Raw genomic sequence first — 24,684 nt, forward strand, 5'->3', positions numbered from 1 at the left:
GTCACCAAAGAGCATTTTGTGAAGTAACATGCAAAGAATGATTTCACTTAAAACCCAGCACCACTGAAATGAAATTTGGAACACTGTATGAGATTGCCTCCTCTCCTTTACGTGCCTCCCTCTCTTTCACAGAATGCCTTGCTTCCAGCGGGATTTCGGCAAAAGGACCAGACCACAAAACCTGCCACGGGCCCTTTCGACAGAGAGCGCCTGCTCTCCTACCTGGAGAAGCAAGCGCTGGAGCACAAAGACAGAGAAGACTTTGTACCATTTACAGGGGAAAAAAAAGGTACAGTCTGTCTTCTGTGGGTGCTGAGTAATGGACTGCCTGGTACAGGCATCTGCCGTGCCTGGCCTTTATGTGGAATATGCTGGGACAAGAGAGTTGGAGGCTGTTACTGTGTGGGGTGAAGCTCAGGAGTCGGATCTAGAGCTGTTGAGGCAGGAGATGAAGTGGTGATTTAATCTGCCGTGTAGTGGTCTGCCTTGCTACACTGGAGTTACAATGGCAAGTTTAACCAGGGAATGGGAACACACAAATGTCCATCCAGCAAAGGGCTCCAAGAGCAACTCCCGGATCAGTAAATATCTCTGTTTGCAGTCAAGCATGGACAAAGGTGGCCTCGCTAACCCGACTTGGACTGGTCCCATGTCCAGCATTAGGCCCATGCAAGGGTACTGTAGTGAGGGAGTGTTTAGGAGGAAACATATAAATGCCTTTCTGAGTAAGTATTGCCTACAGTTGCTGTAAGTAATACCTCAGGGAACACACTTACAGAAAATGAGTATTTTTCCACTTGTTTACTAGCACATCTGGCAATGCTGTTTAATGCAGACAGTTTCTCTGCTTCCCTTTGTCCTACAGCTACAGGAAAAAAAGGAAAAACAGGAAAACCTAACTCTAATCATGCAAACATTGGTAGGATAACCTTAGGGTTACAGGAACAATCATATTTTTAAGTAAACAGTGTTCCTTTAGCACCATTATCTCTACTTCAGGCCACTCCTTTATTCAAGAAGGAACTTACTATGTCTGGGTCCATTTCTGGCCATCTGATGAATTTGCCATTATTTTGATGGGATCCTCTTAGGGAAAAGGACAGATTTCAAGAAAGTCAAAGGCACAATTTTTTACTTTATGTATCATTACTAAAGATAGAAAATGTTATTTGCAGGCCAAGAGTTGTTACTATCATTACATTGTGTTATCAGTCTTGGAAACAATGGTTTTAGACAAATGTGACATTTTTCAGCTAGATCTGATTTACATGAAGTTTTATCATGCAGCATGTTCTTTAACCTCCTTCTGCCTCCATCGTAACTTGTGCTTTAGTGCTATTCACAGGGTTGATTCTGAGCCCACTGAAATGGGGCTGTGACACTGCAGTGATCCTGCCGGTAGCAGGATTGAGCAAGCACATACTGTACAGAAAGGAAAATGGTTTATTGTAGTATGGATTTATTACCAGTTGTTTTCAGTCTCCTACACACCGCTGTGTCAGAGTAGTACAAGTTACTGCTTGCAGGTCTCTGCATATTTACACCGATATCTTGTCAGGTCTCACCTTACTGATATTTACTGACTTGGGCTAAGACTTTGCATTTTGCACTGTAGTCATGTCCGAGATGTCTAAATATGCCTGAAACATAAGTACACAAAAAACCAGCAGGGTGTGGAATCGCATATACCCATAGGACTGGCACTTGATCTGTACAAAATTAATCCTTGTATTGTTCCTGACAGTGTTGTTGTACATACTGGCCTGTTTATTCTATTTCAGTTTTCTTTTGATGAGGCTAAGGCAGTTTTATTCCTGTGTTTGCTTCCAGATACCCTTAGAGTGCTTATTAGTACTGCTTATTATAATTCCTGGTGTCCCAGGTGTGGAAGTACCAGTGCTTCACAAACACCAATAACCACACGTTTCACTTTTTCCTCAGCACAGTTAATTCAGCCATGCTAGCACTTAAAGCTATTCTTAATTTGGCTTTTGAGTCACTGTGATTATTTACTTCAAAATTACAATTTTAACAATTACCACAATTACGAGGTTATGAAACATTTTAGGCTAAAGGAATTATTCCCTTAATTTCCCCTGTTCCTTGTACACCACCAGTTCCTGACAAAGTCCTCATTATCAGCTTTAGCAGATTAAGTCAAATGAAAACAACTACATGTTCCATTATTTCTGCAGTCATTTTACAATTACATTTTAATACAAAGAATTCTGCTGAATTTTCTTTGAAGTCAAAAGCCAAATACCACGAAAATACCCTCTGTTTCTTTGTTAATTAGAAATATCTGAATTAATCTGAGGTCTGATGAGGTCCAGTACCTTGACAATTGCAAACTGGATGGACAGCACAGTCTCATTTCCATGCTGCTGTAAGGGAGCTGGCTTCTAGAAAAATCTGTTTATTTTAAGCTTGGCGCATCCCTATTGGTGCTTGAGTTTCTCTTCTGCTGCCCCTGGCTTGCTCAGCAGAAGGTGTCCCACAGAAAACCCACTAGATTTAAAGCACTGGGCTTCGCTGCCTCCTTTTCTTGTTCTCTGTCCCCTTGCTCTGCACTACAAAGACTTCACGCACAATCTGAGCCTTATTAAACACATGACTGAAACCTCTGAGTGCCAAATGCACTGAAATCTTCCCATAAATTATACCGTAATCCTGCTGATATGGTGAATCTGGTGAAACATGAGGACTGCTACACAGAGGCCGTGTGTGGCTGGCTCTGGATCATAGATTCCATGCTTGTAACTGCAGCATTACTTATTTTGACACTCAATTCAAAAAAACAATAACAGAATAACTATTAAAATATTAATTAGTTGATTTGCATTTATAAGATGATATTTTCCGTGCAAGGAAATAAAGCAGTTCTGCCAGATGTGATACTACGTGCTTGATTTAAAGTCACTTTAATTAGAGAATAATTAGTATTCTTCCAAAGCTTAGTAATTTGTTCAGGAGAAATAATTTACATTTCTAAACTGTGTCCTCAAAAGCAGCTAAAGAGGGATATCTCTTGAGGAAAAGCTTATTCCTCACCTTCTGCATGTTGATGGTCTCTAAAGTGTATTTAAAGACTGGTAAATACATGATTCTATTATATAGATGCCTGTTAAATGATTTCTTTGCGTTATAGCAGCACTGTAATGTACCTGTATGATAAACAGTCCCAACTTAATTTTACACTAATTCTGCTGGTTAAAAAATAACTTCTGCAGTAGCTTTAAAATGCATCCAGTGGTATATAATTAGAAATGAGAGGTGTGGTGCCAATGTACCATTTGGCACTATTTACCACTCAAGAATATTTGTATGTCAGTAGGATTAGAATGTGTCAAGTGTGGTTTAAGCTTTTGTCAGTGTTTTATACTTTGGTATTTGTCTGCTACTGGGAGAGCATTTATTTTTTCAAATTTAAGAAGTGGGATGCTGCTACCAAATGTTAAGTGACATTTCTACCAGTTCCTACATTTGTCATGCAAAGCTGATACTGACTTCAAAATTCAGTGATGAACTGAAAAGAAGGTGGCATTTAAAATGTCGTCCTTCCAGAATAGTCTGTGATCCATCATTATTTTTTATCTACTGTCTCTACCTCTCTGTTTTTTTGTTGTTAATAGCTTATTAAAAAGTTCTTGACCAAAAAGCAATACCAGGCAGCTGCTGAGGGATAAAATTCAGTTGCCTGTGTTGGTCTCTATATACTGAACACAGCCATAAGGTTTTGATTGTGCTAGAAAACAAGCCAAAACAAATTCCAGAGCTGACAGGGATATTCAGAGTGGTTGAAACACAGGAAGTATTAAATATGAGCTCAAGTTGGGGGGCTGATCATGTAGGGAATTGCCTTGGTTTTGATTGTAATCATGGTTTGGAAAAGTTGGAGATTTGGCAGAAACAATCAAACGTATGGCATGCATTAGATTGTATACGCTCTGCCATATTTCAGCTTGTTAACATGCTACATTAATTGCTGTACAAAAGAAGGCTTTAAGCCTGTACAGAACAGCTCTCAAATTTCAGTGAAACCCCATTATTAATGAGGAATGGAGGTATAGGGAGCTAGGGCTGATAACTGTAGCCATAGCAACTGGCAGTTTGCAAGTATTTATTTTATGTATTTTTGGATTAGTTCCTACTTAGGACAGATATTCTAGAAATCCTTACATAGAGACTGATGAGCCACAGAAGTTACTTATACTGACACACTGCATTTAACACATCAGCTGGAAGAGCTGGTTATCGCACTTCGATCACTGAGAAGCCTTTTCTGTATCATTTTCAAGTTCATGAATGGTTTCAGGAATAAAAAGCAAAGGTGGAGAAGAAAGGGGCAGTGTAGGCACAAAGTTTTAGAGTAATGTCAATGCTGCGTGTTTTCTCTCTTACTGAGTGCAGTATGCACATCTGATCTCAATTAAGATCCGAGTACTACTGTAATACAAACATGAACTATTAACATTTCTGTTCCTGCTTTGTTGCAGTGGTTCTTGTAACTACATGATACTAATGAAACATAATTGAAAAAGTTATATTGTTGTGAAGTATTAGATATGACAAGTAAGCCATGCCATTTTTAATTGCTATAAGGATTGTTGTTTCAACTCTTCACCACTACCTCTGTTTTCTACAAGGTCTTCCGCTCCTTGCCAAACCATTTCATTTTGGATCTGATCCAGTTCTCATCAAAGTCATGGAAAAACTCCAGTGGATTGGGCTATTATTATTTGTGGTTGGAAAGGGAAGGGGAATTCACTTGTATGTGATTAAATGCTGACATTTTTAGCCAACTGATAAAATGGAAAAGGAAGAAAATAAGGGTGATTGAACAGAACTTTCATCCAAAGCCCTGTTTCCAGTTGCTCTGGCAGAGCCCATCTGTCTTGCATGTTGTGCTGTGCCAAGCAGAGTATCAATACACAGCACTAGTAATAACGACAGTCGTTTTCAGAAGGTGGAAGTGTTAGAGCAGATGTTAATGAGTTCCCATTACAGTTTCTCTAACAGACTCTATATAAAAAAGTTAGGGTTTGGTTTAGAGACACGGCATCTTTGTTGTCTTGACAAGGGCAGTCTTTTCACCCCCAATGCTGAAATGCTTTGTTTAAATTTTTGCCATCACCTCCTGTTCTTCAAGGCTTAAATTTAGAATTGATCTTTGTCTCTTAAAGTATTGAAGGTGCTGCAGTTGCTGACAGTAATGCCTCAGCCAGTGCCTTTCACTGCTTGCTTTTATAAGACCCTGTTTTAGTTGCTCATGACTTTGCCAAACTTGCGCAGTTCACACTGAAATTTCCCATGCTGAGAGTCTGCCTCAGGCTGAATTTTTGGGAAGTGTCAGCAAAAAGGACTTGGCTGTTCCCAAGAACAAGATTAGGAGAAAACACATTGTTTTAGCCCTCTTAAGTAAATCTTTCCAGCTGTTTTTTTATGAGCTGCAGTGCCTCCATGCTTTGAAGAAAGGACTTGAAATGTATGCCCTTTGGGATCCCCAGGGAAATACACTTTAATTGGGCATCCTCAAAATATTATGTTTTTTTGTACCTCCAGTTTGTGATAGTGTTCTCCAGATATCCCTCCTGCAGTGAGTATTAGTCATGTCCTCAGAGCTTCTGCCTGCATGTGCAGAGAGCAGATGTGATAGCGCAGCAGAGCCTGGAGAGACCTGGAGTGGCCAGATGGAAGGTGTGTGGGGTGTGCAAGATGCTCTTTGGGATTGCTCATCTGAGAGGCCACTGCCACACCAGAACCAAGGGCAGGAAGTTTCCCTCCTGCTCTCACAGCACTTTCCTCACTTCGTAAGGGTGCTGTAAAGGAATGAAAAAGAGTGAACAGCCAGCAGAGAGGCTGGTGCAGAGGTGGAGGGATTGGTTTTCAAGGAGCTGTATGAAGATGTTCAGGATGAGGGACTAGATGTGGCAGCTCTACTGTAGAAGGTGTAGAAGAGAGCAGTGGTAAGGAAGAGAGGACAGAGGTGGTCGAAGAGTCAGGATTCAAAGGTGTGCGAAACCAGGAGACACGGGAGATGCAGAAGGCACAGGGGGCAGTGGAGAGGGATATAAGGAATAGAAGAGATGCCAGAGAGGAACAGAACTAGTGTGGCATTGGTCCAAGTTTCAGGGTTCTTTGATATCACTGAGAACCTGAAGCCCAGCAGCACAGCTTGACTCTGCTGCCTTTCCACATCAGACATAAGAGCTTTCTCCTCTGTTGGTGAAGCAGGTTAATCCAGGTGGTAATCCAGAGGGCTGCTGTAGGAATCCAGAGGGCTGCTGTAGGACTACAAGGATCCGAAACAATTGGGGTAATGTGATAATCCATGTGAGGGTCTGATTAAATTCTGGGCTTCCTTCTGTTTTAAAGATTATAGGTTGGCTTTTGTTTATTTTTATTTGAGAATGTATACTTTTCAGAAGAACACTTTAAAGGGAATTTCTAAGGTAGCAGACACCGCGCGCTGATCAAAGATGCTGGTGCAGTTTAAATTCATTCTTTGTGTATAGGCACAATAGATTTAAGAACTTTGGAAAGCTTAACTTTGCAACCTTCCTATCCATTATCATGAATTTTAAGACATGGAATATGCAGACACAAATCCAAGAGTAATGGTACAGCAGCAATTATGACACTGCATTTTAATTACTACTGGCTTTCAGTTTCACACCTATTTGAACTTGGCTCATTTTCTTTTTCATAATACATGTTTTTTCCTGCTAAGAACTAATCGAGCTCCATTTTCATAGATTATTTGTAGGGAGGAATTTAAGTAAGGCTCAAAAGGGAAGAATAGTGCAAAATGGAAAAAGTGAATCAACTGCCTGTGATTTATGCAAGGCAGATTTCCAAGATTATTGGATTTCACTCCTAAGGTCAGTGTCGCATGCTCTAATTGAGAATAAACAGGCACTCACTGTAGTCAGACATTCATTGAAAAGTAGGAAGTAGTAAGTGTAACCAGATATTTTCTTGAAAGTACAATAATATGAGGTATAGTTTATAGGAAAAGAGAGTACATTTTTGTTTTACAATTGTGGCAGGAAGTGCATTTATATTATAAAATTAAGTAACTATCCTTAATAAACTGATGTTAAATGAAAGAACATTTTTATAGCAAGTATAAATGGCTTATTTCCCATTGCTCTGTGCTTTGTCGAGTTTTGGCTTGTGCAAGGTGGGAATAAACACTAAGTATTTATACTAAATATAAAAGGTGGAAATGTATATTTATGCACAAAAGTGTAATAACATAAGCAGGAAGGCAGAGAGAAGACATACCAGAAATGATGTTCCAAATGCTGAAAACTATAAATGAAGGTGAAATCCTCAAAATGTTCAAATGTCTTTTCTTTTTTCCTTTATATAACAATAAACAAATAAACCTACTTCAAGAAAATGCACTTGAAGTAGTTCCCTGCTGAATTAATACAATTTCCTAAGATGTACATATGTGGTTGTGCAGTTAACTATTACTGTATGAGATGAAGTTAGGGATGCATCTCATTTCCTTGCTTTACTTTGACATTGCTTTAATGGGGTCATTGGCACAATGCAGGAAGTCAAAGCTTGCTGAAACAAAGTGGCAAAATTATGTCTAGGGTTTTATGGCTGTACCACCAAGAGTTATTTCTTTTTTTGATAGAATTTTTCCTTTGACCTCACTCTGCATTTCTGTGTCTCTCTGTAGTCCTTTGTATTGAATCCTTCTCTCTGGTTTTCAATGGATTTTTTCCCCCAGGCTTCTTTTGATTAAAACATGAACCATATCATATTTCAAGTTGAATAGAAGTTTTGCAGTGTGTGAAAAGTAATAGGTCTGCAGCAGGCTGAGGCAGGACTGATCTCTACCCACTGCATTCACAGTCAGAAAGACCATGGGTTATAATAAGCCTCCTCAGTCATCTCTGGGTCACCCCAGGGACTTACCCCAGTTTGACTGAAGGAAGGGGAGAATGGCATTGATTTATGGTTAAAATTTCGTGTTGAAAAAAGCACTTTGGATTCCAGACAGTTTGGGTTTCAATGCATGTGTAAAAATAAAATGATATTTTAACACTTACTTTTTTTTTCCTGAAATTGAATTTTGTTTTGCAGCTAAACACCAGATTATTTTTTGTACATAAATGTGGTTATATTTGTGCTGTTAACTCTGACGTAGCTCAAGTATGATATGTATAAACATAGCTTTTGTCACTGTGTTTTTCACTGATAGAAAGATAAACTATTAGTATTAAGACTTAGAACAGAACATTAGCATGTTGTGGAGGCAAAATGTAACACAATTAATTATACCGCAATTAGTGTTATAATAAAGTACCTTCTGAAATACAGCATGAATACAAATAGCGCTGAGAGCAGCAGCCTTTCATCATAAATCTCACTTTAAAAAAATAAACATTACTTTTCTCAAAGAATACATTTTAAATTTAAGCTGGACCATTGAAACAAGCAAGCCATAATCCATATTTTATCTTGGCAGCGAATTCCATGATGGCACTTTATAATGAATTTACAATGTATGGATGTGGGACTAGAAGGGACCGCCTGAATCTTTAAACTCTGTCCTTAACATAATGAAGGAAAACTGGTTGAAAGGTCTATAAACACAGACACCACTTCTGCTGGTGGTGGACTAATAACATGCTAAATGCATAAACTCTCCTAACTTTTATCTGCTATGCTACAGCATCTCTTCACAGTGGGATAATGCAAAAGAATGTTCTTATCGAGATAGCAGGAAAAGAATATTTTAAAAACGCCACTGGACACAAGCAAGGCCCACATATATTAAAGACATATATTGCCAGATTTGACATGACCTTTCCCCTTTAAATATTTCAGATAACCAATAATAGAAATTTTTTTCTGTAACATTTGCCAAGAATGCTTTAAATGAAACCATCATTGGGGTCATATGCACATTTAAACAGATTTGGGCTGCCATCCAACAGTTACGTATGCCTGAGACAAATGCTTAAAAATTGTATCCCTATATATGTGAACTGCACAGAAAAAGTATGAGCCTGTGCTGGTTTCCATTATCCCTGGATTCCTTGCTACACAAGATACTTGCCCTACCCATGTCCACTATCCACAGAGAAGGACCAGATATATTACATACTGTGTCCAGTTTACACCAGACTAGAGGTCCTTTGTCTCCTTACGTGTGAAATTATAGACTTCTATCGGCATTTGTTCACAGTGTGGCTCAGGTTTGGGTCTGTGAAGAATCACTTAGTGCCTGATAGAGAGGTTTTGTGCAAGCTGTGGAGTATAGCTGTCAGGGGATAGTATTATCAGTAAGGATAAAGGAAGTAGGATTCCCTCAAGATCTCAGATAACCTACTGATTACTTGAAACTCATGTGGAACCAGCAGTGATGAGAAAGGAAAATATTTTATGGATAGCACTGCTCACTATTGATTGCTTACTCAGTCTGATTAATTTTGGTCTTCTAGTTTCCAGCATAGTAATGACTTCTTTTCCTTATGTGTTATCCTTACAAGTCAAACTGGCATCAAGTCTTGGTCTGTGATGTCTAGAGCTGCCATCCAACACTCCAGATTAGGTGGTTGTATAGAGAGAGTCTGAAATCTTAGCACCTGAGCTGTTATGAAATCTGGAGGACATGACTAATCTATCTTCAGAGAGTATTTCTCACCCCCGATTTCCACTTGCCTTTTGTTTGATGCTACTGGGATAACTGTCTCTGATTCATATGACCTACTGCATGGTGAAAGAGAAATGATTCTTACATTTGGCCCACAGAGGTTTTTATCTTCTAGAAGCCTCTTAAAAAAATGGCCTACTTAAAATATCTCCTGAATAATGAATCATAACATGATATTTCTGTCTTTCTGCATAACCTTCTGCCCAGTTTTGTAATCAGAAATTATTTAGTATTGGTACAAATATTTCTAGAGTAAATAATTGAAACCTTGCTGGAGTTCCAGAAATTTCCATTGATTTAATTTTTTTTTCCTGAGCTTATTCAATGACCTCAGTTATGGAAGCTGACAGTACTGAAATTGCTGTAGATAAAGAGATAAATGAATTGGGTATTATCTAAATGAAAATGATACTTTGGACTATGGTGGGGAAAAATTAAGCGACAGAAGGATGACAGTGTTGGAAAAAGAGAGGCAAAGCATCTGTAGTTCAACACTAAATATCAGAACTGCATTTATTAATGGTAACAAAATGATATCGCTAATACAGTCAAAATTAAGCTATTTTAGAGACATTTCAGAAAGCCATGGGATATGCTTCAAACATTACATTTAGAGTGTACAAAGCTGCACAAGAAGACAATTTAAAGTTGACAGCAGGCCAAAGCCACCTGCATCCAGAGGTCATCCCAGCTTCATTACAATGGGATTAACTAAAGCCTGCTTGAGAAGTTGTTAAGGACAAGGTGAGAGGAACTACTCCACAGCAGAGTAAAACATGGAAATTCACAGAACTATCAGAACACTGACACCATCTGTTGCATGTGGCATCATTTGCTGTATTACTGACTATGGGTTTGGTATCGGAAAGTGTTGAATGGGAGAAATGCCCCAGCAGTGCTGGTGATTGAAATGCAGCCTTGGCTCTGGTGTCAAGGGCCTCACTTCAAGCATTTGCAATTACATCATCACACTCCTAAAGTTAACTGCAATAGCAGGCCAAAGGAGAAGTGGGATGTTTTATGTAGTCTCTGGATTTATCCTACAATTTTCTCATTTCAGCAGAAGGGACGATGATCTCAGTCCTGGGGGGATATAGCATGGAAACACACACCTGCCGACCCCTATGTAACAGCAGCATACACAGAGGGACAAAGAGGTCAGGAGTGTTTCTTGGGGAACATATGGTTTGGCTCAGTTCATACTTTCCAGGCCTGCACTTTTAGGTTAAGGCTGCTTATGTGAATGATTATCAGGAGACACAGAGGGGAAATACTCATGGAGAGGGTGGGAATTAAATTCCGTTACTGGAGCAGAACAGGTTTACTGAGCTTTCAGGTTCTTGTATGGAATTTGGTAAACTGAAAGGCTCTTGCAATTGGATGGTTTTAACAGCTTCTAGTGCCTCATTTAACTGTAAGGATGAAATTTGTGCAAGCTTTTTGTGTAGACCTGATTCTCCCTGTTTAAGGTCAAAGGAACTTCTGAAAAATCCCAGCTGTGACTGCTCCTAGGGATTTATCTTAGGGAATTCGCTTCCACATTAATAATCCAATAAAGAGAAGAAGTCTGCACCTTTTATTTTTAGACTCTGGTGTGAAAGATACCATCGCATAAGAAAGAGGAAACCAGGCATTTCCACTGTCACAGACCTACTCTCACCACTGCCAGGAGGCAGAGGAGTTGTTCCAATAATTCGTTACTCATTTTGGCTTTTTTCTTGTCTTAGGAAAAATATTTATCCCTAAAGAAAAGCCCATAGAAACCCGTACAGAAGAGAAAGTGACCCTGGATCCGGAACTAGAAGAAGCCCTGGCCAGCGCTTCAGATACTGAGCTCTATGATCTTGCAGGTTAGATAATGTATAGGTATGATCCCCCTACATGCCTGGTTCTTCTCTGCCTAACCTGCCACCAGCAGTGTCTCATGATCATCTCTCAGGCATCTGCTGTTTCACTTTTCCGTAAGAATAAACTGATGATGAAAGTAAAAATCTACAGAGTTAATAACTTTTACTTAATACATGATCCTACAGAATAACATCTAATTAGATAGCTTATGGGAGAAGTATCAGCAAATACAGCACCATTTATTCTCTGACACTACAGAAGTTCAAGCATGTACAGTTAAATTCTTCTCAGATATGCCAAACAGAAAGCAGTAAGAGGTTCAGCTTGTATATGAGGAAAAAAGGAATTATTAGGAGTAACCCAAAGAGTTTCTGGATTTCCCTCCCTGGATACTTTTAGGATCCAGCTAGGCAAAGGCGTGGCTGACCTCATTAATGCTGGCAACATTCCTGCTTGAGGGGGCAGCCTGGACAAGATGACCCGCAGTGGTTCCTTCCAGCTGGCATTTCTGTGATATGCATACTACAATGATTCAGTTGCTCAAAAATCCATGTTACAAATGGCTGTATGTCCAGTACTTAGACCTCTAAAGACCCTCCCTACAAGCAAGCATGACTCAGAGTGAATATTTTATAAAGGGGTTTTGTTTGGGGATCTAAACTAGAATTTGTAGGAGATATTTTTCCGCAGTCTTTGTTCCTGCCATTAACACTGTATCCTGTTGCTGGTATTTACACATTTTAGCTGTTCTTGGAGTGCACAACATGGTCAACAACCCAAAATTTGATGAAGGAGGAGCCCGCAGTAAAGATGGAAAAGGAACTGTAAGAAGTAAGCAAGCTGATTTCTCTTGTGGGCTGTATTTCATGTTCAGAGACTTTACACCTAGAGGTTGGGTGTATTGGTCTTATTCAGTGTAACGTAACTGGGCCTTACCTTAATTGATCTAATTATTCACGAGGGGTAGCTCTTTAAGATAAATACAATCTTAAAATTAATTATGTATAATGACAACAGTACTATGCAAATAAATCATTCCTAAGGAGCTTTGCTTTCCTAGAAAGCAATGTCTGGCTCTGCAGAGGTGCTTGAAAGTATGAGAGTATTTAAGAAGCTAAGACATACATATTCTCGTTCCGCTTCAGTTTAGGTAGCAGATGGAAAACACAGTGAGCTGTAGCTAAGAGGTGGCCACAGCACAGGCCAGGCCATCTCACCCCAAGTATATTTGCTCAACTGAAGAATGACTTGTAACCATGGGGCTCAAATGTGGCAGAATCCCTAGCAGAATCACATTGGTGACTAGAGTCACATCAAGTTGCATTCACAAGGAGCCAACAACCACATGGATGTGCTCCTGCCCCGGCTACTCTCTCTGATCTACTACCTCCCGCCTTTGCCTTGTGGCAGTGTGTTTAAGTGTTGTCTGTTACGTGGTTCCTTAGGTACACAGAAACAGCTGTAGCTACTAAAAACAAATCCATAAATGTTTGCACTAGATAAACAGACCTTTGCTGAATCAGATCTTAGCTCAGCAACCAACAGGAGGCTGGATGGAGGGAGAAGTGGGTACGTCTGAATTCCAAGTTTTTCTTGAGCACTTCCAGGTCTTGATCAGGAGCTCGTCACCTCCAAGCTCTGGAATATCAAGTGGACTAAATTTTGCTTTTTAAGACAAAATCATGGAATGCCCTTTTCTAGGGAAATTACTCAAGAAGCTTCTTCTAAGGCCATAAGAACAGCAGCTATCTTTAACAAGGACTTTAATTTCCATGCTTCATTACTAAAGTGGAGGTGGGAAAGGATTAAGACTACTCTGCAAGCCTGCCTAACAGGGCACTGTGCGGGCTGCCATCTATCTCGTAAGAGGCACTGCAAGCATTACACAGATTTCAGAATACTTTTGTTGCACTGAGTCAAAATGTCAGCTATGTGAGTCAGCTACACCGTGCTCCGATCACACAGTTAAGAGCCAGAAAGTCACATCTCTGTATTCTTTGGTCCAAAATCAAAACCTTTTCTTAGACAAGTAAGATGCTTTGGTAAAAGAGGGAGACATCTCAACAGCTGCCCATCAATGTGGCAGAACAGCACGATGATTAAAGAAACGAGATATAACTCATGAGAAGCAACAAGAAATAGAAAATGAAAAAGGCTGCAGACTGAGCATACTGTGATGTCTGAGGACAGGGTGTTAGTGTCTCTCCAGCTCCCAGCTTGGCATAGTGTTACCACTAGTGCAAAACATGCTTTGTTGGTTTTTGTTTACCTTCCGTCTTTGCGTCTAAGATGAATTCACTATATTCATTGTACCTACTCGCTAGGAAGGCTGGAGTGTTAATTTAGGGATATGTGAGGTCTCTCAGGGACTTAGTGAAATAAAAAGTTCAGAGTGCAAGGGAGCAGAGTGAAAACCAGCTCAAGGTTCACTTCATCTCTACTAAGAGTACGAGTTCTAAAAAAATATTTGGTTTTCTTTTGGCCTGTGATATGGCATGAACTTTACCCATTGCACTGAACAGCCATGTGCAGTACGTTGAGACTTGAGCATGTCCTCAAAATCACTCACTGCCTGCCACATAAAAGGGTTTAAAAATACTTGTGGTCAGTACCATATTCCTTGGTGGGTTGGGTGGTCAGGGATTATAAATTAATCTCTGAAACTACATGCATGGGAATTAGAAGTAGTAATTGTGTTCTAACCTATGATTTTTATGAATCTCTAAGAATATTTATAGCCCATAGCTTCAAGCATTAAAATCTCTATCTCTTTGGAGCATGAATGCTCAAAGACTTCATAAATCTTGGTGCTGGCAGATAGACTTACTTTTCATGCCTTGATAGTTTTATTATTTAGAAAGTGCAGATGTTGCAATTTTACAAGAGCTAATAGAATTGAGATACGAGGCCGATAGCATGAGCCGAGAGAAGGAAAGTAAGGGGCCACCTTCTCATGCTCTTTTCTGTTAGCACAGCCTATGCATAGGCACAGGGATGTTTTCTCACTAATGTAATGGGCAATTTCTGAGCACGCCTTTCCTTTACAGATATTAGACAAAGAACAAAGCAGCCCTTGCAGTGTTTTACAGTGTATATTATCCCATTTTAAATCTGCTTTGCCTTAATTTCATTGCACCATGACTTGTACATAAAGGAGTAATTTGCCCGTGATGATACTGACCAGCCTCTGTAACTACAGCCTCCAGTGACATGCTTCTGGGTGCACAGAAGGTGCAAAGTGCATGGCAGGGATAACAGTGCTAATACTCCTGTTTCCAACTTTTGTGGTTCATATAAACCCTTTCTTGAATGCTGCCATACAAACCTAAATGGGAATTGGAAAATCAGATTGTTACTGATGATGCCTGATCCTCACATCAACATTTCATGAGATCTTGTGTTGCAGATGTGGTGAAAGGTGAAAAGGTCAAGCCCATCTTTGAGGAGCCACCTAATCCAACCAACGTGGAAGCAAGTTTACAAAGGATAAAAGCAAATGATCCTAGTCTCATAGAAATTAATCTTAACAACATAAAGGTAGATGCTGTGGTGTCATTTATGTCATTTGTAGGAGAGTTTGTTCAAATATTTACAAAGCCCTTGCCTTTTATCTTCAAATTTTGTCCCTCTCTACTCTTCAGAAAAAGCAGGATACACAGGAAAGGGGTGTGGAGGGAACTGTTGTAGAGGTTTCAAGGTCACCAATGCCTGATACTGAATTAGATGCCAATTAAAAGCCCAAGGGGTGACTCTGGATGCCTTTCTTTAGCAGACTGTAAAGCAAGATCTCTCATGGGCACTATGCAATCATCACCAGCCAAATTCAATTAGCCCACCCATGCAAATGGAGGAGGAGCTGGCATGTAGAAACTAAACAACCAACAGCAGGAATAGGAAAGTAGCTCAAGATCAGTCACATGCTTGTGGTGGCCTGACCCAGTTAAAGGCAGTGCTGACACTGCATCCTGGCGCAGGCGTCCCATGGGTCTCTGAAGGCCTCTATGAACAGAGGACACTTTGTCCATTCTGAGTTACCCTTAAAAGTATCAGGGATGTTTAAACTGCATAGACTGTGGCTATCAGGTTGATAGTAATTAAAATCAGTGTCTAGTGATATGACTGGCTTTCCTAATTACTGGATTTGTCTTCTTAATGTAGAATATTCCTATTCCAACACTGAAAGAATTTGCAAAAGCTTTGGAAAGCAACACGCATGTGAAGACATTCAGCCTTGCAGCTACTCGAAGCAATGACCCAGTAGCTATTGTAAGTTAAACACTGCTTGGAAAAAAAAAGCCTGCTTTAGGATGCATTCTTCATTTTTCCCCACAGAATTTCTCTATGACTATGCAAAGTAGAAGTGTAATCTCTTCTGATCTACCTCTATGTCCTTGTAAGCCTATTTATGTTCTATTTCTTTGTAGGTACTATATTTTGCAAATTCCTTGTTATTTCCTGAAACCCTCAAGACATTATCTCATATTCGTTCTTTTTGACCCCTCAGGCATTTGCAGATATGTTGAAAGTGAACAAAACACTGAAGAGTCTGAATGTAGAATCCAACTTCATCACTGGCACGGGTATTCTGGCACTGATTGATGCACTGAAAGAGAATGAATCCCTGACAGAGATTAAAATTGACAACCAGGTAAAGAGAGAACATTGAGTGAGTGCACTTTTGTTTTCCTTCTATGTGGATTCCAAGAGGGTTCTCCTAGAGGGCTCTGGCAAAGTCAAGGCAGCTGCTGTGACTCAGTCATTCTGCAGCTCATGTCCCATGTTTATGCAGCCAAACAGTGGAGAACTTCTAAATAAAACTGGTCAAAGCTAAATATAAAACCCAGAGCAAAATCTCTGGGGATGGGATTCTCTTTGTAGTTTGCAGCACAGTACTGAAATATAACTACTTATTTCTCTGTCATATGAGAACAAATATTTTCTTTTCTTTTGGGGACATTTCACCACATGACCAACAGAGGCAACAGCTGGGGACAGCTGTAGAGATGGAGATTGCCAAGATGCTGGAGGAGAACTCCAAGATTCTCAAGTTTGGATACCAGTTCACCAAGCAAGGTCCAAGAACCAGAGTAGCAGCAGCTATCACTAAAAACAATGATCTGGGTAAGATGCTACTACATCTACTCATCATTTGTTTATGTGAGCCAAGTCCTGACCTTCCTAGACACAATTCTTCCTGTCTGTACATAAGATTGAATTTCACCTCTACAGCATTCAGTCTGCTATACGTGAGGGGTGATGCATAGCTCCACAGGCTGTAGCGTAGACAAAAGCGAAGATCTCACTGTGATTAAAAGCTACTCATATTCTTCTCCCACCCCTCCTGGGAAGGAGAGTTACTTCAGTCTTTTCCATGGAGCACCCTGGATTTCCAGCTGCCCTGTCAGCTGTTCTGGCCACTAAGTAGAAAGCCAAACCCATCCTGTTTGTTCAGTGAACGCAGAAGTCATTGCTTCTTTGCCCTGCCCATGACAAACCAAGCTTGCTCAACCAAGGGAACAAAAAGGATTTTCCTGCCTGCGTGACCAAGTACAGGCAAAGACAAAGCTTTGCAAGTTTTACCTGAGCGTGACATGCTCTGCCCTGTGTGCTCAATACACGGAATAGGGAGGAGATGACCAGGCAGGGGTAGTTTAGAATAAAAAGGGGGTGGGGGAATATTAACTCTATTTTTTAATCAATTCCACTTCAAAGTGGGGTATCAAACCATGATGCCTTTGCTGGCTTCAGCTTGGGTTCATGTCTGTGAGAACCAAGATAAGAGTTGAGCTAGAACCCATTTCTTTTACACATACTTTTATGCTTTTTCAGCTTTAATTTTTAACAATACCTAAGATTACAGTTATATACTATTTGTCCTGAAACTATTAACATTCTGGAATGGTATTTGAATCATCCCAACAACAAAGAGAAAAAGACCTTTTTTTCACTATTTAACCAGATGCCATTAGACATCTGTCCTGTACCCGATCTTCATTTTCCTGCTTTTGTATTGGATTGTTTTGTTGAAGATTTAGTAGGACAGAGTACCTAAAAGAATTCAATAAAATAAATGAAGCAACAAAACCACTGAAAGCAGGCAGAAATAACTGATGTTACACTGTAGGCTTTGGAATAATACAGTCTGTCAAGAAAGCACTATGAGATAAATCTCCCGATAGTAAAGTAATGGGATATTTGTAGTAATATATTGTTGTTATTGACTTTCTGTAGTGAAAAACGTTCATTCATCCAGTTTTACTGCTTTTGTTCTGTACTTCAGCAGTTCAATATCAGAAATGGGACATGACAGTTTGATGTAACACCAAATTTTGTATCGCACAAACAGGAGAACCTCACTAATCTTTTCTGGCCAAGTCAGAGAAGACTCAATACATTTTTATGAGGGCAAGGAGTAGCAAATGCTGCCCAACTAGACCTGCTATAATGCATTTTAAGTGCTGTAAAAATTCACAGTTAAGTGCTTGTCAAAATAATCTTGCACATACACAAAGCTCATCACTGCTGTGCTAAATGGCAACTTCAACCTACTTGGTTTCTAGTGAGAATCTGGAGTTAATTGGTAATTAACTTACTATCAGATGGTTGATGCAGTCAGAGCATGTGAAGTTAAAGCAGATAATTTAAGGTCCAATATGTTGTTTTCCTTGTTGCCAATACTCATTGATATCAGTACTTAAAAGTACTTCAAATTATTTTCTAAAAGAATATGATTATTTCTCACCTATAGTATACACCTTCACAATTAAAAGTGTTATTTACTTTTGATGCCTAATGCTTAAATAGTCCAGAGCACTGTCATACAGATTAGAGCAGACAACTATCAATTTAGTTGGAACAGAGTGGCTTTTAAAAGAACAATTAAACTGTAACAAAAATCTAAATGGAATCACTGGGAGGAAGCACCCAAAACCTTTAGCTCAGACTCTAACTTTTATAGACAATGTGTTGATATGAACACTTGGTGAAATTCTATAGTCCGTGATATAGAAAAGTGCAATTTAGATACAAATATTTTGTTTAGCATTGAGATCTGTTAATTACAGCATTTATGGTTATAATCCCACTGAGTATTTCTTAGAAGCCTCTTCCTTCCTATTCATGGTACTGGGAAGGGAGTGTGTTAGTGAGAAGAGTCCTTAGGCAATCGGAAAAGCAATAATGACTGCTCTTGTCTTACTGGTCTAGTTCGTAAAAAGCGGGTGGAAGCAGAGCGGCAGTAGCCACGCCATAGAGGATGCAAGGCAAGATTGGAGCCACCAACAACCGCAGTCTCTGAGTGCTCACTGGTCAGAAGGGAGTATATAATGGGAATTGCTCATTTCTGTTAATGTCTCCTTTTAACCTTGAAAACACAGCCTGTTCGTTTATAACTTTCAAGGTTAAATTTATTTTTTTGTGGGAAAGAATCACAGTTGGTTTGATTTTAATGTAAAAAACACCAAAATGTTTTGCAATATCTGAAGCCAATATGCAGAATCTTAACTGTGTTACTGACCATAACACATAGTGATTCTGACCCTTATTTTAGACGCCTTTTGACATGTTCAAATATGATCTTGTGTATGATAAGGGATTCTCTGCTGAAAATAGAAGTTTTAGGGCCAAGTTCTGCAATGCCTTATGTTTGTGAATAATCCTTTGTATATAGTCCTGCTGAACTAAATCCTGCAATGGGATGCTCCCAGGAGTAGAACTAGTAAAGCCAGTACAGGTTTGCAGGATCACACCCTTGAGCCTCTCTCCTGCGGCAGGATCTGGGCAACTGGAACAGCACCCTTCTACCTTCTTGGGTCTCCACCCATCCAGGTCCAAGTGTAGGATCATGCCTAGACATCTAAACATTGTCAAAGCCTACTTGTTTACATAAGCTTAGGTTAGATGCATCATTTTGCAATGTTATTTGTTATCCTTACTCTACATTGTAAAGTAATAGTAGTGCTGCCAATCCCATAGATTTTAAATGTTTTGGGTTTTATAGACCAACAGATTTTTATTTGCTACTAGAATGCACAGTTTACAGCTGTTAATCTAAACGAGTATTCTCAGCAATATTTGTTTTGCTTTGAGCCATGTGTTGGACTTTTTTTAGTTCTAGTATTTATGTACATTTGTTAGTATTACAAAACTGTTCTCAGGACCTTTTAGATGAAGATTAATTAAACAATTAATCCAGGAAAGCAGCTGTGCTGCCCAGAAAAAAAAACATTAAAAGGGTAGTTGTGACAGCTACATAACTTACATTAATATGCGCCAGTTCAGGTTTGTCCCTGTATCACAAAGCACTTAGGTATTCACATCAGCACTTACCTGAATAAAGGCAGATTTAAGCACATGCAAAAATGCTTTGCTAAATCAGAGCCTTAACTCAGATGCTTGGACATGATCTTAACCCAGTGGAAAGCACTCCTAAAGAAGCAGCAGCTAACCCCAGTGCTCAAAAGCATCAATGTTTTAGTAAGAATTCAGTCTGATGTTTCATTCTGTGTATTTTACAGTCTAGAACTGTTCTTCTACCACTGCTTTATCACTGCCAACAGTTGTCTCTGACTAACAGCCAGAGGTTCATTTTGCTTACACACACACACGCTGCAAGAGCTACGGGAGACTCGGGTTAGGTGTGTCACACAGATGTAATGCTTTCAGAAAGCTGCAAAAATGACCTGGGACTAGAGCTGCTACCTGGGAAACACTGGCCTCTCCTCCAGAACAACAGGGATGAAGCACTGCTTCCTGCAGATGATGGATGAATGCTGGAGATCATGGTCACTACAGCATACTCCTGACCTGGAGGGAGAACTGTGAGCCACTGTGCAGCTGGGCATCCAGGGATTAGAACCCAGGGGATCCCAGGAAGCAGCTGGTACACATTTGACATACTTCCCTGAGTGATGTCTTCATGACCAGAGCTGGGGTGCAAGCTGACAGGATGAACACTCCCTCCGTGCCTTTTATAATGGAAATAAGTAGGTCCAAGGCAACACTCTCTGTTTAACTCACTGTTAAATACTGGTCCTCACACTGGGGTCCAAACTGAGTAACATACACTTAAATCCCACTTTAGCAAACTATTCTAAGAAGTCTACTGAGCTGGGACGTAAAGAGCGTTATCCACAGTTTACCTCCCTAGAGAGCTCCCAGTCTTTACAATTTCCACCTCTCCCTCTCTTCCTCAGAATAAGGCTGAAACCTTTACTTTGCAAATAGAAAACACACCAGGGAGTCTTGCTGAGGTTTTCCCTGGATCCATGCAAGATTTGTTGTGAAAAACTTTGATATCCCATTAAAAAAAAAAAGTCAAGTTCTGTAACATAGTCATAACTCTGCATGGGCTTAAAAAAAACAGTCCTTAAAACTTCTGTGGATTACCACGGGAATACCGGGCTTTGCAGCACAAAGTCTTATGGACAGGAAAAATCCTCATCCCCAAAACCTAAAGATTATGGTTACTAACAAACTTCAGTGATTAGACTCACACTGCCCCTATTTCTTCCTCATTTGATCCAACCAAGGGAATCCCAACTGTTTATTTTTCTTGAAATGTATTTTGAAGATTTTTTTTTACTGTAACTTTTTTTTTAAGGGCGGTACATGTATGTGTTGAAGGGAAACAAGTGCAATCCATACTAGTCTTAATTGCTATTTAAAGTGTTGGTATTTGCATGCAGCAGTTTTACAAGGATGGAACGGTCTGAGTGCTCCGTGATGCCTGCAGCGTATCATCCTGTATAGCTTTGCTCAGAGCCACACAGTGGTTGTATAGTCTGGTGGCTCCATCCACGTTAGCTACAGTTTGCACCATGGACCAATGTACCTGGCTAGGGAAGGTCCTGGGGGCTCTCCGTCCCTTCCTGTGCCATGCTGTCTGCACAGGCACGTTTCCTCTGAAGGGACGATTCCTCAGGCACTTGGGAGTATCTGTTCAAACACCAGCCCCACCATGCACTATCAGACAGTGCCTGGAGCTCTGCCCCATGCCAGGGACCTGGGAGGTCTGGCTCCTTCCCGCATGCATGAGGAGAATTCCTCAGCCCTGGCCATTCTCTCCAGGCAGCTGCTGCCAGCCCCTGCTGGGTGTCTCAGTGACCAGGGCCATCTCTGTCCTGCCTCTTGTGTGTGCTCCACACGAGCTTGTCTGTCACCTGGCCTTGAGCATCACAAGTCAAATAACTGCAACAATATAAAGATCTGTTCAGTACAACAGCAGCCCACGATGGTGATGCTTGAAGGCAGATTTTTGTATTAATATAGATATAATATCATTTAGCTGGATAAAAATCTCTGCAACTAACATGAAGTGGGTTGGGATGTGACTATTTTAAATTCTACTTCCTATTCTCAGTACTGAATGGAGAACATGGACAGAAGAGCCCTTTTTTCTTACGCAAACATTCAGGAGTAACTTTGTCTGGTTTTGCACATTGCTTCTTGTGTTGACAGCTTCAGTTTGGTTTGTATTTTTTATACTTTTTTCATGGAAAAATCTCAACTTCATACGTGTCCTAACATATATGTGAACGATGTGTGCACTAAGGATCATATGTGTACATGTATAACTGTAGATGAAGGTGTAATCTCTGGAACAGAAGTAATTGCATGCGCATGGTGTGGTGCATATTACTCAAAAGGGAGAATCACCACGCTATGTAACAGTGACTCCCCAGCATCATGGGTTTTCTAAATAAATCTTCATAAAGGATTTGGCTTTTGCAATTTCTCATGGTTTTGGGCCTTGAATCAAGCCTCCCTTGATGCTCTGACATCCTCCCTCCACAGTACATGCACTGGGCTGGACCTTTGTGAATGATAGTTGGGTGCTCAGAACCAGCACTGGGAATAGAGAAACCTCTCCTCAGGTTTAACAGATTTTCCAGATTTACCTACATAAACTTATGGGACATAACAAGATGTATCCCAGAGTCTTGGGGAACTGGGTGATGTCATTGCCAAGCCACTTTCTTCTCCACACAGTGTCTCAGCAATTTTCCATAGGGCACTTCATTTGATACTGAGAACATACACCAATGTCTTCTAGGATATACATAGGCTCTAAGCTTCAAAGGAATACAGGGCATTGTAAAACACCTAAAAGCATAGACTGAGTTAAGGAAATGGGCAAGTTGACCCTTAGAACTTACGCTGCACCTTAAAAGACACTGCAGAATACACGTAACTACACACACGTAAGGATAGTTAAAAAGGAAACCCCAGAACACCTCCCTACAATGTGCTTTGCAATCCCAAAGAAAGTCAGTTTACACACAGTAAGAACATCTTCCCTACCCATTTAAAAGCAGCCTTTGGTTATGTTATTACTTTAACTCCAAAATCTCAGAGTATCCTTTGTTCTCTCACATGTTAAAAAAAAATGGGACTCCTCAATAAAACAAGGAAATCTCATAGTGAGAGGAGATATCCATGTCCCAATATGTGGTACTGCTGGGATTCACAGAGACTTTCATCAGAGGGAATGCTCATGGAAACTATGCAGCACAATTCCCAGATCCTCAGTCGTAAGGGAAGGAGAGAGTACAGCTGCAGAGAGGCTCAGGAGGTCATGCACTCCCGTTTCCTATCTTCAAGATGGGGTTTTATTTTTCTACATACTTCATAGCTTTTGCAAAAAGACTGGGTTTGGTCCTACATCCCTTCTATTACAAGGGTTGTGTTGAAGTCCCTTGGGATTTTGACTATAAATGTGATATATGCCAAGGAACACAAATACTGTATCCCACCTTCTCAATCTGAGCCGTTATTTTAGGAATCAGCTTCTTCCCTTCCATTTTTCAGAATGGAAACTTTGTACACAAAGGACTGAAAAATAACTAATATAGAAAAAGGATTGATACTATTCTTACAGTCTCTTGAGCATGCATCCTCATATCTTTCCTATTCCAATCTGTTCCATTCCGCTCCCAGGCCTGGGCAACAGCAGTGCAAACCCCAGGTATCATACTTTCTACATGGAATGCCACATTGGTCTCCCCATGAACATGATATGGAGCAACAGCCTGAACTGCAGCAAGCTGCATTCACTACTGGCCATCCATCTCCTGCTGCTGCCATACAGAAGGTGCCTTGCATGTATTCTTTTGATATATATACACAAAAGTAAAATCTTCCATTTTGGTTGATACAGAGACTCGAGAGTGTTTTAATACCAAAGAGCCACAAGCTGATTACATCTCCTGCCATACCACAGCAGCTCTGACCTGCCTGTGTATTTCTCTGACCATAGCCAGGAGCTCTGCACTCTGTGCCCAATGTCAAGCTGCTGCCAAACCTGCAGAAGGCTGGCATTCAAACGCAGCTTGTGGAGAGCAGTCTGCTAGGGAGAGAAACCACAGCGCAAGTGCCCTGTTGGGTGTGAGGACGTTGGACAGAAACCACTAAACCACACAGCTCTCAAATCATCTTTTCAGCTGTTTTAATAGAGGACAGCATTTGCACATTAAAATCAACAACCAGCAAGGAATCTGTCATTCTAATCTGTTTCAGCTACAGCAAATGTCTGTCTGAACGGAGCAGAATGGTCAATGGCATTTGAGATTTCCTTTTTGAGGAAAGGGGACACACAGCAGAACTGTGTTCAGCTGGCTCCCAGCCACAACAAATTGCTTTAAATATTCATGCTTTCCTAGTCCATTCCTGTAAAGCGGATGAGCACAAACAAAAGCAGCATGAGGGGCCTCCCTTAATGAGGGTCTGTTTGCTTCTTATAGACAGCTGCTGACTTTATTGGGTCTGACATTAGGTAGACTCACTCAATGAGCAAGGGAGGAGAAAACAAGGCTGTCAGATAAAGCCATCACATGCACTGTTTCACTTTATCTTTTCTGGTAGGGACTGTGCTGGTAGCATATTGAACAGAATCTGGAAGCAACATTTCATGCTTGCAAGTTGTTTATTTCCCAGCTGTCACTACAGGTGCAGGTCACCTAAAAGCTGCCTAGGCTCTCATTCTCCATTAATGAACACTACATGTAAAGAATTCCCCAAACCTGAGAAACTCACATTAATTCTACCACTTGTCCACGAAAAGGTTATACAGTCATCATCTGTCTAAATGAGCATCAAAATCTTTCAGATGGTGATGGCAGAGAAAGAGGTCACTGTGTACGAGTGGCTGGTGAACAGGG

At 40.4% G+C, this 24,684-nt stretch overlaps 1 protein-coding gene across 1 annotated transcript in view; it reads left to right on the forward strand.

Annotated features, from left to right (window-relative positions):
• The window catches only part of LOC134168605 (tropomodulin-2), a 34,133-nt gene extending 11,889 nt beyond the window's left edge, over nt 1-22,244 (forward strand). Inside the window, exons 3-10 of the mRNA XM_062628470.1 lie at nt 133-289; nt 11,407-11,529; nt 12,272-12,358; nt 14,934-15,064; nt 15,686-15,793; nt 16,032-16,175; nt 16,504-16,648; nt 18,734-22,244. Of these exons, the coding sequence (XP_062484454.1) occupies nt 133-289; nt 11,407-11,529; nt 12,272-12,358; nt 14,934-15,064; nt 15,686-15,793; nt 16,032-16,175; nt 16,504-16,648; nt 18,734-18,768 (930 nt within the window). The 3' untranslated portion in view covers nt 18,769-22,244. The remainder of the gene's footprint in view (nt 1-132; nt 290-11,406; nt 11,530-12,271; nt 12,359-14,933; nt 15,065-15,685; nt 15,794-16,031; nt 16,176-16,503; nt 16,649-18,733) is intronic.
• Nucleotides 22,245-24,684: the final 2,440 nt, after the last annotated feature.

The sequence above is a fragment of the Pezoporus occidentalis genome, unplaced genomic scaffold (genome assembly GCF_034315485.1).
Source record: "Pezoporus occidentalis ecotype Australia unplaced genomic scaffold, CSIRO_AGI_Poc_V1 ctg11, whole genome shotgun sequence".
In the NCBI taxonomy this organism is placed as follows: domain Eukaryota; kingdom Metazoa; phylum Chordata; class Aves; order Psittaciformes; family Psittacidae; genus Pezoporus; species Pezoporus occidentalis.